Source organism: Corapipo altera, unplaced genomic scaffold, assembly GCF_003945725.1.
Source record: "Corapipo altera isolate COAL_440 unplaced genomic scaffold, ASM394572v1 65, whole genome shotgun sequence".
NCBI classification, from domain to species: Eukaryota; Metazoa; Chordata; class Aves; order Passeriformes; family Pipridae; genus Corapipo; species Corapipo altera.
The window spans coordinates 4612224-4624593 of NW_020884891.1; the positions used below are offsets into that span (position 1 = coordinate 4612224).

At 43.7% G+C, this 12370-nt stretch overlaps 1 protein-coding gene across 6 annotated transcripts in view; it reads left to right on the forward strand.

Moving 5' to 3' along the window:
* Positions 1–8353, forward strand: part of ATP11C (ATPase phospholipid transporting 11C) — a 55332-nt gene extending 46979 nt beyond the window's left edge. For 2 of the 6 annotated variants that reach the window (XM_027645247.1, XM_027645248.1), the window contains exons 28-29: positions 529–682; positions 4892–8353. In XM_027645247.1, coding sequence (XP_027501048.1) covers positions 529–682; positions 4892–5008 — 271 coding nt within the window. In that variant the 3' untranslated portion in view covers positions 5009–8353. Of the gene's footprint in view, positions 1–528; positions 683–2696; positions 2788–3613; positions 3709–4891 lie in introns of those variants that run through there. The other 4 variants (XM_027645252.1, XM_027645249.1, XM_027645250.1 and 1 more) reach the window with 4 other exon arrangements.
* Positions 8354–12370: the final 4017 nt, after the last annotated feature.

Genomic DNA, 12370 nt, shown 5'->3' on the forward strand with positions numbered 1-12370 from the left:
TCTACTGTTTAACTTGCATAGCTCAATATTTTTGACTTAACAGTAACCAACAACTTTTTTGGGATCCTTGTCATCGTTTATTTATGAGGTGTTTTTCACAAGCATCTGTCAGTTGCTCTCCCTCATCAAAGAAGGGAGAAAGGTGCAAATAACCTGCTGTGATTGAGAGACACTGGATTTCCACCATCAAAACCAAACCAGAAGCTATAGCAAAGCCCGAAACTGAAATAAAATGATCTGGGTTTTGATGAGGTGAATAACTTATCTTTCAGTGAGAGTGGCAAAATTCAAACCTCTCCCCACAGATGCGGAAGATGCGAAATGAATCATGACAATCCTCTAGAATTAGCGCAGTTGAAGGCAGGAGATAGAGTGGGACAAGGATGGACAGTGTGTTTTTGTGGGGGCTGTGTCCATATCCATCTGAAAGGGAGGTGTAACTGCTGACAGTTTGATCTGAAGTTTCCTTTGATTCTGACCTTCTTGGAAAATCTGTGTTAACCAGAATTTGTGTCCTTTCTTTTTCAGGCCTTTCCTGAAGCAGCAAAGAATGTATTTTGTATTTGCTCATATGCTGACTTCTGTTTCCACATGGCTGGCAATAATTCTCCTGATCTTTATCAGCCTTTTCCCAGAAATTCTTCTAATAGTTTTAAAAAATATAAAAGAGAAAAATCATCAGGTAAGGAACAAGATGATATATTCCACTGTATTTTTAGGAAGACCTTTCTTAAGCACCAGATCAACCTGTAACAGTACCACATACCACTCACATCTCAAGGAAGGCTTTCTGGAGTCTTGTCTTGCTTTTTCACATGCCAAAAATGGCAAGAAGTTAATCTAAAAATACTGCCTAGATCTGTAGTGAAGAGAGACTCAACCTGTGCCTTTCCTTAGTTGCCTTCACTGGGTGGAATCATGCTGTCTCTTATAGAAGTACAGTAACCCTTGTCCAACCTGAACTGATCATCAAACCTACCTGAAAAAAACCCTACCTGTTTTTATATCAAAAAACACAGCCAGGATGTTCTCCTTGGGTATGTCCTCAGGTTCTGGTGCAGTGGGAGAAGAGTCAGGTCTTGTCACATTTGCCCACCCTCCATAAATAATTGAAGGCTTGTACCATGGTGTTTGCTCTCCTTGAAAGTGATCTGGTTTCATAACACCTTTCCTCCACTGCTGAGGAGGAGGGCTCCTTTTAGAAGTGGAAACCTCCTAAAAGTTTTCTTCATTGCTCCTGCAAATGGTGAAGGCCAGCAATGCCAGGTTCACGACTCACTGTGCTGAGCTCCCCTGCCCGTTGCTCTCTGCTTGCCCAGAGGTGCTGAGTGTCCCTGCAGCACCATCTCCTGGGCAGCCCCTGCTCACCCTGGCCGTGCCTTCCCCCTCTCTGTGCCTCCCCCTCCTGCAGCCCTTCTCTTCCCCCTGCAGCAGCAGCAAGTCCTGCCTTGGGTCAGCAGATGGTGTGTTGCAGCCAGCCCAGACCTCTTGCCATCGGGTTTGCACATCCCTAGGCAGCAGTAGGGCACAGCTGAAGGGACACAGTGTGGGGTCAGCCCCCACCAACACCCAGCAGGATAATCCCCCACCCCCAAGTCATTAATAGCATCACAGAATGGTTTGGGTTGGAAGGGACCTTAGAGATCACGTAATACCAACCCCTCTGCTGTGGCCAGGGATGCCATTCACTAGGTCAGGTTGCTCAGGGCCCCGTCCAACCTGGCCTTGAACACTTCCAGTGTTGGAGCATTATTATAGTTGAAAACAATAGAGATGGTAAAAGAACTATGGTTGTATTTTGTAAAGTTCTATGTAACTTCTTCCACTTAAACATGATTTAATAGTTTCCAGCTTGACACCCCTATTGAACCAGCTGGGAGCAAGTTGCTCTCAGCTGTGGACATAGGACAGTTTGAGGACAGTGCCCTGGAAGGGTGACTTGGGGGTTTCTAAGCCCCAGCTCAAGTCACCTGAGAAGTGACCCATTTTTACTTTCAGCTGTTGACCAAAGATCCATCTCCTCTTGCAATACTTTCTTTCAAGAGTGCTTTATATGCATTTAACAAAGGCTCTTGTGAAATCATTTAGCAAAGCAAAGTAAGTGTAAACTAGAAAAGTCTCTTCAGATGTGCATCCCAAACTAAACACAGGCTGAGCCATATTTAAATGCACATTTTGAGTAAGAGTGTTATTATAAGTCCCTGAAGCAGATACCAGCTCTGGATATCTGTGTCATCAATCAGACATCAAAGTCAGTTGCCTGATTAGTAAAGGCATCTAAGATCAGGTAGATGATTTCAAATTAAGGCCTTATTGAGAATCCTGACCTTAATATTGAAATAAAATAAAATAAACATCAGTGTCCTCAGGGGAGCATTAAATGAAAAACCAGACTGGGGACGTTGTTTAGGTACCTGAACCCAAACTTGGCAGCCAAGGCTAAGTCCAGGTCCATGGACACTTGCTATTGACCTCAGTGGGACAGGATTTCACCCTGAGTTTCCTGTAACACTGCGCATCAGCTCTGCTCAGCCTCTATTAAATTTTCTGTGTGGAAATGTGGTGGTTGTTTTTATTTTGTTTTGGTTTTGTTTGGTTTTTTTTTTTAACTGCAAGGCGCATTTGTGTTTTCCTTGGTTTCTACCTTTCTCTTTCTCGTACTGCAATTTTCTGTCTTTTGTGCTGTTGTGAACTAGGTAACGAAGCGCCTTCCTTCCTCAGGAACATCCACTATCTTCATGCTTTCTCAAACTTCCAGCAATCACAGCTTTTCTTGGAGTGAATAAGGTGATTTCCTTTCTGAGTCACTATGTGTTGCTTGCTCAACTGCCTTTCTCCTCCCCCTATTGCCTAACTCCTGAAAACACACATTTAGATTTGCTCACACAGCAAAACCTTGCTTTTCCCTAGATGTTGCCTTAATTTAAATCTTTTGCTTAAATATTTTGTCTGTCTCTTCCCCTTCAGTCTCTTGCTGCACATCAGGTGGGTGAGCTGGTCATGCTCAGGATGTCCAAGTGAGGTGGACACAGGCAAAGCTGGTTTACACTCTTTTCTCACTGCAGTTTTGTGTGTTAGTGGACTAAATAGGAGTGGGACAAGGTGGAATTCATGTTGTTTGTCCTCTGGATGACTTGACAAATGGCTCAGACTTGTCTGACTGAGGGGGGAGCTTCCCTAGTACCCACCTTGCCCAGTCCATCCCACTTGATAGTGTTACCCTCACAATGAAGGATAGTGTTGGATTTGCTGATGAAGGGGGTGGTGGGGCCACCCACAGCAAAGTGCCTTGATTACATGTCCTAGCATTTAGTTTCACTGCAGATCTCCTTTATTACTGCCTATTTTAAAAATACTAATTATGTGGAGATCAGGGATGTTTTCCTCCTCCCTCGAAAACATAAACCTCCAAACCTGAAGTTAAACGTTTTGGGAAGCAGGGCCGGTTTCTGAATACTCTCTGTGCCTCTTGCACTGCAAAACCCAGCCACTGTTAATCATTCTTTGTGATATGACTTAGCTGTAAAAAGGGTTGTGTGTGTCTTGCATTGTTTGACAATAGGCAGGGGCAAGAGTTGCATGTGCTACAAGTCTCCTTGCCTCGCTGTTGCAGAGCAGCAGGAAGGCACCTGATTCACTGTCGGCCAGACCTTCTGTCAGACCACTTCTTTTAAGAACGTTCTCAGATGAGTCTAATGTGTTGTAAAGGTACCCTGTCTGAAGGAGTTGGGATGGTTTTAAAAGACATCAATTAACCAAATGTAACCTCCTCCAAATCAATTAAACCATGGTTCTTGTAATCCTCTTGACTATCGGTGTGGGGCACTTGTCTTTGTGGAATGGAGATGCAATGCTTGGGATGCATTTTAATTTGGGGATGTTGTACTATCCAAGCTCTCAGAATATTGTATCTGTACAGATACTCTCAATCTGAAATATTTGCAGTATGCAAACAAATCTTTAAGTCTAACTGATATTTTAGTCTAATCTTAAAAGAAAATTTAATCTGGGAGTGCGGTCTGGATTGTGCTAACAGTGGTTATAAAAGCTAACACTGATAAATTTACACTGAAAGATTCAAATCTCAGTTGTTAAACTGATTCCAGTATTGCATCTGAATCGTACCGAAATCCCTTTCTCTAGGGTGCATGCTGTTCTGTCAGATAGAAATAAGTACGTTTTAATTCATCTTCATAGTTTGACACTAAATACGTGTACTTGTTTATGTGTGTCAACACAGACGGAGGCATGTCTCGGTGTCTGTATGTACATACACACACCAAGAGCATCCTACTACAAGTTGACTTGATTTTAAACTTTGTAGCAAGCCAATAGTAGAATAAAAAAGTGTCCAATTGAATTCACAACTCCCCTTTTAGGAGGGATGTAACGTGTGGTGTCGCCTGCAAACAGAAGGCTGCAGATGTTCTGCAAGCCTCTCCTACCTTTGTACCCACAGCTGCTGCTAAAGAAATGAGTTTGATTGGCATGGCAGCTCTAGCAGCCAGGCTTGCAAGGCCTCCAGTGCATGTGGTATTTGTCCTGCACAGCTGATCCTTCTCCACTGACGTTAGGTGGTGCTCTCCACCACCCTACACTGGTGCAGACTGGCGTGGGAGGCAGCTGGACAGGGACAGAATGGGAGGCACAGGGGGCAGTGAGGCAGATGCCACTTTTAGACTTCACGCAGCATTTTGCAGGTTGTGCAAATCTATTTATCATCTGATTACTTGGTTGTGAATTGCATTGGGCACTTTTATCATGGCCTAATCATTCTTCTTCTCCTATAAAATTTTAAGTATTTTCTTCTAAAAATAACCCAGGAAAAGGTTTATGAGTTTGGAAATGTAACAGTTGTAATATATATATGTTTTCCTTCTGATTTTTGCAGGCTGGCCCCTTTGATCTGCCTGTGTTAGTCTCGTACAAACGTATAGAGAATGGTTATGTGAAGACTGAAGATGCTGTTACTAATTTGGCAGAAAGATATCCTCTCAGGATACTTTAAAGTGCTCCATACAAACACTGCGTATTGTCATGCTGTAGGACAAAACCCATGGTTTTAACCTAACAGTTCTCTTTGATATTACCAAGGAATGTAAGTAGCCATGCTGGAAGAGCAGCAGCCAGGGCACTGGCCCCACGGTACCTGTTTGTCTTTGGTCTTGTGGTTTCCCCACCCCCCAGAACAACAATTCTGCCAAATTCTACGTCATTGGAGGCTGAGAAAGCATCTTTACAAATTCATCCAAAATGGCATGAATCAAAGTGCAAGAGTGCAGTGCCAGCCCCATTTCACACGGGGGCTTCCTCTGCCCACTGCAGATCTGAGAGCAGCAGAGAGCTGCACAAGTCTCTTACTCTCCTGACCAAAGAAGTAGCACAGACTTAAACCCAGTAACAGCCCCATCCGGCTCCCTGAAGGCACTGGGAAAAGCCTGCTCCTCTCACATGGAATCTGGATGCAGCCCTGAGAGCATCTCTCCTGGTGCTGGGGCTGTGATCCCTCGGCAGGGGGCTGCCCCCTCCCAGCCGTGGGTGCCAGATGCACATGGCAGAATTACTTGAAAATTCGGGAGAAATCTTTGCTGATCCCTCCTCCAGGTTTGGCTGGAAGCAGTCTGTGGGCTGCCCACAGTAATGGTGTCCTTGTGGAGACCTGCAGTGCTGGGAAGCACCTGAGCATCCTCCCGCAACCGGTTTGCTGATGGGTTTATTCCTGCTGGAGGGTGAAGAAAAGGTTGTTCTGTGGCTGTTTGTGATGGAAGGAAGCTTTTGTGGAGGAGGAAGGAATCCCAAAAGTTGGACTGTGGCAGACTCTGAGCCTCTCTGCCCAGGCTCCTGTGGCTGTGCTTACATCACTGCACTGTGCAGTTGCTCCAACACTTTAAAGGCCTGAGCGACAGTGCAGTCCTTGGCTGATCCCAGGGACATGGGATGTGCCTGTGAACCTGCAGGCATATAAAACTGCATCTTGAGTTATTTGCACTAAGAAAAAAGAAGCCAGTTTAAAAATAAAAGGAATACATGAACCCGATTTCATTTTACATTTTATTTGGTTTTTAAATTGGCATGTTCTTTTGAAATCTACCTGTACCATGGTCGTAGGAATTTTTCTCTTTAGGTTGTGCACAGCAGAGGTGAGATGCCTGACTCTCAATATTTTTAATTTTTTTTTTTTCTCTGATACTTCCTATGTGGAAAGAGCAGCTTTTTTTGTTGTGTTAAGTCATAAGCAGTGACAGAGCACCCTGTGTGCCACCGTGGGTTGGTGTGACAGTCCCGCCCTCGTGCCGATTTCCCCCAGCCCTGGCACTCTTCAGAGCGGGGCAGAGGAACTACTGTGAGAAGCTTCAAGTCTCATTTCAGAAGCAACAAGCTCTACGCTGCTGCTGGGTTTGGCTCCCACTCGCTCAGGCTTCGTGTCATTTACATGCAATGAAACAATTTGGGACTAGATGGAACGTTCCCCTCACCAAATTTTGTTAAACTGCAGACTACTGATTTTTTTGGAAGAATCGAGTCTCGCTCTCTGGCTGCCACCCCCGCGGTCCGTCTTCAACTGGTGCAGATCAGCTGCTGGCAAATTCTCCTGCGCGTCGCAAGGACTTTGGATGGGCCTTACCTGAGTGGGAGAGGGGTGTGCACAGCCCCTGTGGCTGCTTTGACATCACCCAGCATGGGAGGGGAAGGATGGACAGGACCACTGTATTATACACGCTGCACTGGCCTCAACGCAAGTGGTGTCTGCACCGTGTCAGCGACTGCGGCTCAACTCCTTGCTGCATGCAAGTAAGGAGCTGCACTGCCAGCATGTGTCCCATGGGCAAAGCTTTTGTTTTCTTCTTCTTTTTTTTCCCTTTTCCTAGCTCATTTCACAGACTTAGAATTCAGCTTGCAGACCTTGTCCCGTTCTCAATTTTTCTTGCTAAAATGTGGTGCCTACAGATCAAGTATACAATGAATACAATGAAGATACGCTCTATATGCCAAATCTAACCTTTCTCCTTAAATATACAGTTGCTGACTTGTGTTTACATAACCTTTAAAATGTGGGCACTAAAATGCCTAATTCCTGTGATTCAAAACCATTCCAAGCCCAAATGGCCCCAAGCCTCACACCTTGCTTCTTTGTTTTGTGTCATGCTCTAATCTGAGGTTAAAAGTCTGTTCCCCTGGAATTCTGCTGGAGGTTCTGCTGGTGATGTTAATGGGAAGAGTGAAACTTGCCATGTGTGTGTGAACTGTCCAAATAGTCACTTAAACAGGCTAATTTCTGCAGCCTGTTTAAAGACAGAGCCTTCTGAGAACCAAATCTCTTCCTGTTTCCAAGTGTCTGGTCCCCACTGGATTGCAGTAGCTGTATGTTCAGACCCAAGGTGTGTGTGCTGACTAGTGGGGTGGATTTAATGTGAAATGTCTTGAACAGCAGCTCTTTGAGGAAAATGCAGGTTTTCTTGGGCTTGGATCTTCAGCTAGTGCACTGGTGTAGTGCTGGGTGCCAGGATCACCAGGTTGCCCTGCACCTGCAGAAGAGCTGATCCTCATCATTCAGTAATGGCAAAAATGAAATTCCTGTTGCTGTGGGTGGCTTGTGAAATCAGGGGAAACAGGAGACTCCTTTTGAGGTTGGAGAGGGGAAGAAAAAGCAGTGATAGTGACTAAGGTGTAAGGCAGCAGGATGCTGAAGTGGCAATAATCCGAGAGCAGTGCTGTGGTGGTTGTTCGTGTTTCACGATACCCACTCCACTGTTATGGTGCTCCTCAGTGAGCTAAAAGGTCAGTACAGGCTTATCAGTGGAAAATCTTGAAGGAAAAAAGGCTGGGTTTTTCTCATAATAATTCGTTGAAGTTTAATCACTGACTAGTGACACTGAAAGATAAGGAAAGTAATTAAGATTCCCTCTAAAACTGTTACATGATAACAGTGGAGCTTGGTGTAGTCATAGCGACTTTTCAAACACTAATCCTAATCGTTATGAGAATATTATAAATTACTTGGAATTGCATAAAAGCTTCAAATTGAATTTGTATACACACAGTTAAAAAAACTTACCTAATACTGCAGCATTTATCCAATTTCCCAGCTACAAATTTTTTTAAAAAACATGTAGTATATAGAAAATGTAAATTATATACAGGCAATGAGCAGATACATTTTCAGCTTCTTGCAAAAAAAAGGACTGCAACCTTACATTTTTTTCACTTAAATGCAATTTTATACATTTATGTTGCTTTATATAAAGGAAATTGAATGTGAATGTTACCTTTTATGAATGCAACTTGCTCTTTTTTCATTACAGAAACTTTTGTTTGAAGTAATCAATAAACTTTGGTATGTTGTTCTGATTAATATATATTTGTTGTCTGTCTTGTCTCCTTGGATACTCCTGGGTGATAGTTTGTTACATGGGCTTTTCCAGGGTAGTACTAGGGAGATCATTGGCATTTTCCTTGAGGGGTAGATGATGGCCATTCTTGGTTGTTTGATGTGGAGCAGCATTTGCCTAAGGAAATACAAGTTTCTTCTCATGTATTTTTATTTTCCTACCAATGTGGGAATTAGCAATTCTACTGTAACAGCTGCTGCACATAGCTGGCCTGTGCACTCTAAACCCATTTCCCTCAAAAATAATGTCAAATTAAGAAAGTGAGCCCTTTGAATTAGGTGAATAAATTGATTTAACTTTGCAGAATGGGTGAACTCAGAGCTTTGACATTTAGGAACTGGCTGAGAAAAATGCAGGTCCGTGTGCCTGATTTCCATACATGAAGTGTTTTCCTTACTGCTGTGTGTTGGTTCTGTGTGTCATGGCTACCTGCAATAAATGAGCATTTCTTAGTTCAAAGCCAAGAAACACACAAATGTGGCTGATTCTGTGCTTTGCAAAGTGCCTGGTGCTGGTGAAGTTCAGGCCAGATATTTGCATTGATGAAGTTCCAGCAACACCAGGAAGCTGTTAAAGCACGACTTGCGGTGTTCGTATAATACTCAAGGAAAAAATATAGACCTAACTTTTTTTTTTTTTTTTTTTTTTTTTTTTTTTTTTTTTTAAGGACACGGGTCTGATTCAAGCTGAAATGTTTGTAATGAAAAACTGACAGTTTGAAAAATTCTGTTTTGGCTGCTTTGGTCCCTGCAGCTCCCATCAGCCACCGCAGGACAGATGGCTGAGCTATTTAAAACAAACTCTAACCTTTCCGAAGCAGCTTGTACTATTGGAAACCAGATACACGCATTGAGAATCTTAATAGCCTGAGTGAGCAGTAGTGAAAATCATCTGAAGAGCTGGAAAGGGTTTTACTCTGAGCTGCCTACCCAGGCTGTCAGGACAAAAACTGTAAATGTAAGCGATGGGAGACGACCGCAGGTCACCCGGTATTTCAGAGAGCACCAAAATTAGCATTTAAAACACCCATGTAGACCTTCTTGTTAGAAAGGAGAAGCAATGTCATGTTGTAGGGTGATTTTTAACAAGGACAGCAATTTTTTAAGGTCAGGCTCTTGGCGTGTGAGGGCTCTTGGCACGTGGAGGGGTCGTGGTGTCCCTGTCCCTCCCTGTCCCCCAGCAGCTGTTTGCATCCACAGCATTCCCACTGCTGGGGCTTTGCTTCTTAAATCTTCACACGTCTGGGGATAACCTGCTAAGCTGGAAAATACACTGTGGCCTGGAGAAAGGGTGTGTGTGCACTTGTGTGACTGTTCCTTCCAAAACTAGGGGTTGCAACAACAAATAAGGCAGGTCTGACTGACCCAGGAAGAGAGTGGGAGAGCAGAGTGGAGTCCTTTCTCTTTTTTTCACATTCAAGTAGGTGACATAAAATCCTCATCCTGATTAAATCCAAGTGTGTTTGGCTGGCTTCAGTGGGGCCAGGATTTCTGCAGGTTATGAAGGATCTGCTTCTCCTGGACCAGCTTGGAAAGAGCCCACACTGGACAGTACCCTGGACTGAGGGTGATGCTGCTGTCTGCAGAAGAAATCCTCCTAAAATTCCCATTTATGAAAATCAACCCAAACTTAATTAGTCTTATGCACAAGTACTTTGCTGTCACTATGCTTATTCCACAGGTGAGCAATTCCCTTGGACATCAGTTTGACTCCAAATTACATTTAACCAGCTCTGTTTTTCCAGTTCTCAGCACTTGACTAAACAGGTATTTTTGAAGGGTGATTTCTCAAATTCAGATAATGGCCCCAGTCACAACCTAACATTCTAGCCTTAACCTAGAAAAAGAAAAAAAAATATTTTTTTTTTCAAGTTCAAGAGGTTTTGAATTTTGTTTGAGGGTTTTTTTTCCCAGCCTCCAATCTGGAATTAATGAAATTAGTTGGAATTCTTCCTACACCTTCTCCATAAGATGAGACTTAAGGATAAGGAATTGAACCCACATGAAATAAATCTCTGCAAAGAGAGGTGCTGCAGGTACTGGCAAGATTTTCCCCAGCTGTGTGAAACAGCTCTTTCCCCTTGCACCCAGGTGTATATGTGCCGCTCTCAGAATACTGAACCTCGTTAGAGGCCTTGTTAGGATGGAAAATCCCTGGAAAAACACCTCTATTTCTGGCAGTCATTGTTTCCTTTTTATCCATCTCATTGTTCCTTCTGTCTCAGCTTATCATTTCCTGGTCAGGCAGAGAGCAATGCTTGGCTCTCTGAAGGAGACAGGCATGCTGAGTATCTTCTGCCCGTGTAAAACCCAAGAAACTGGATGATGGTTCCATGGAATGCTGTGCTGGGATAGCTGGGCATTTGTTGTGAGGGACTGTAGCAGCCAGGTTTCCAAACCAAGAATCTTTGTGGCCATAAGAAAAAGCCACAAGCAATTGCCCTCCAGCCTGTGCAAACACAGCTTTTCCGTGCTGAGAGCTGGCTCAGGTGGTTTTCTTGCACCACCTGAAGTGTCTGGAGGAGGTGCAGCTTTGGGATGTGTAGGATTCCTGCCAGTAAGTATCTGGTGCTGTGGCCCAGCCCAGCCCAGCCCATCTGGGGCTGTAGTAGGGTGTGTTGGCTGCAGAGACCTGATCCAGATCCTGTCTTGATGATTTTGTCTTCTGTTCAAAGAGCGAGAAATGGATTGATTGCTGAACCTTAGGGGTAACAGCTGCATCTTCTACTGTGTAGCTTTTTTTTTCCCAAAGCCAATGCCAGACATGGGTGTGCAATACTCAGTGGGGGGGAGTCCTCCTCAGCATCTCCTGCACAGTGGTAGAGCAAAAAAGAGACAGTCAGCACTTGGATGGGCCTTGTTTCTCCATGAGCTGTGGCAGTTTAGGACAAATAGCATCCCTGCAATAAGAATACAGCAGGAATGTGGTCTGGCTGTCTTTCCTTACTTGTAGCTTTGCATATGGCTATTTTAAAACCACATTTTATTGCTGTGCACCTCAGCCAGATTTTTTGATGAGTAACTGCACATGAACTCTCCCTGTCACACAAGATATGTTTTATGACCAGACAGAAAATCGTCTACTCAATCTGTTCTGTTGGTGAGGATCTGCTGTGTCACAAACAAGGAGTCCTGCCTGAATGGGCAGTATCAGGGGACATCTGCATTAGTGTAAGAAGGGCTGTGGTCTACCAAAAGACACTGCTTTTTATTGTTAGACCTTGGGTTCTAAATTAATAGCTCTCACTGCTAAAGTGTTGGAAAAAGGCTGTTATTATAGTAAGGAGCATAATTAAGAGGTTGTTTTGGAAAAACAGGAACATCCACTTCCCTGTGCTGCTTTCCTGGGCAGCTCAGGCTCCTGTTGAGAATGAGCTGGCATCGTTTGAACCTCAGCATCGCGGAAACTGAGAATGATGCCTAGAGCTCTGGCCAGCATTGGCTGTAGTATGGCTTAATGTAGTTTTCATAAATTGTTCAAGGAATTTGCTAGAATGCTGCTTGCAGAGGATGGAAAGGTTTTTTTTTTTTTCCTTAGAGAAACGTTATAGGCACTAAGGCGGAGAGAAAATCCAGCTGCAGGGTGGTGTGCTAGGGGGCACTGGGAGTTGTGGTAAGTTAAAAAAAGGGAAAAAGAAGAAGGATTAAAAGCAGGGGGAGGAAGAAAAGAAAGGAAAATAGGGGGTAAAGGAAAAAAGGAAATGAAAAACAAGAAAAAGAAAAATGAAATGAAGAGATAAAGAGGAAAAGATAAAAAAGGGAGATAAAAGAAAGAAAGGGGGGGAAAGGAAAAACGGGGGGAAAAGGGGGAAAGGGGAAAAGGGAAAAGGGAAAAAAGGAGGATAAAAAGGGGAAAAGGGAGTAGAGGGAAAAAACTGAAAAAAATAAAAAAGGAAAAAAGAGAAAAAAAAAAAAAAGGAAAAGAAGAGGGGGAAATGGGGAAAAGGAAAAAGGGAATAAAAAGGGAGAGGAAAGAGAGGG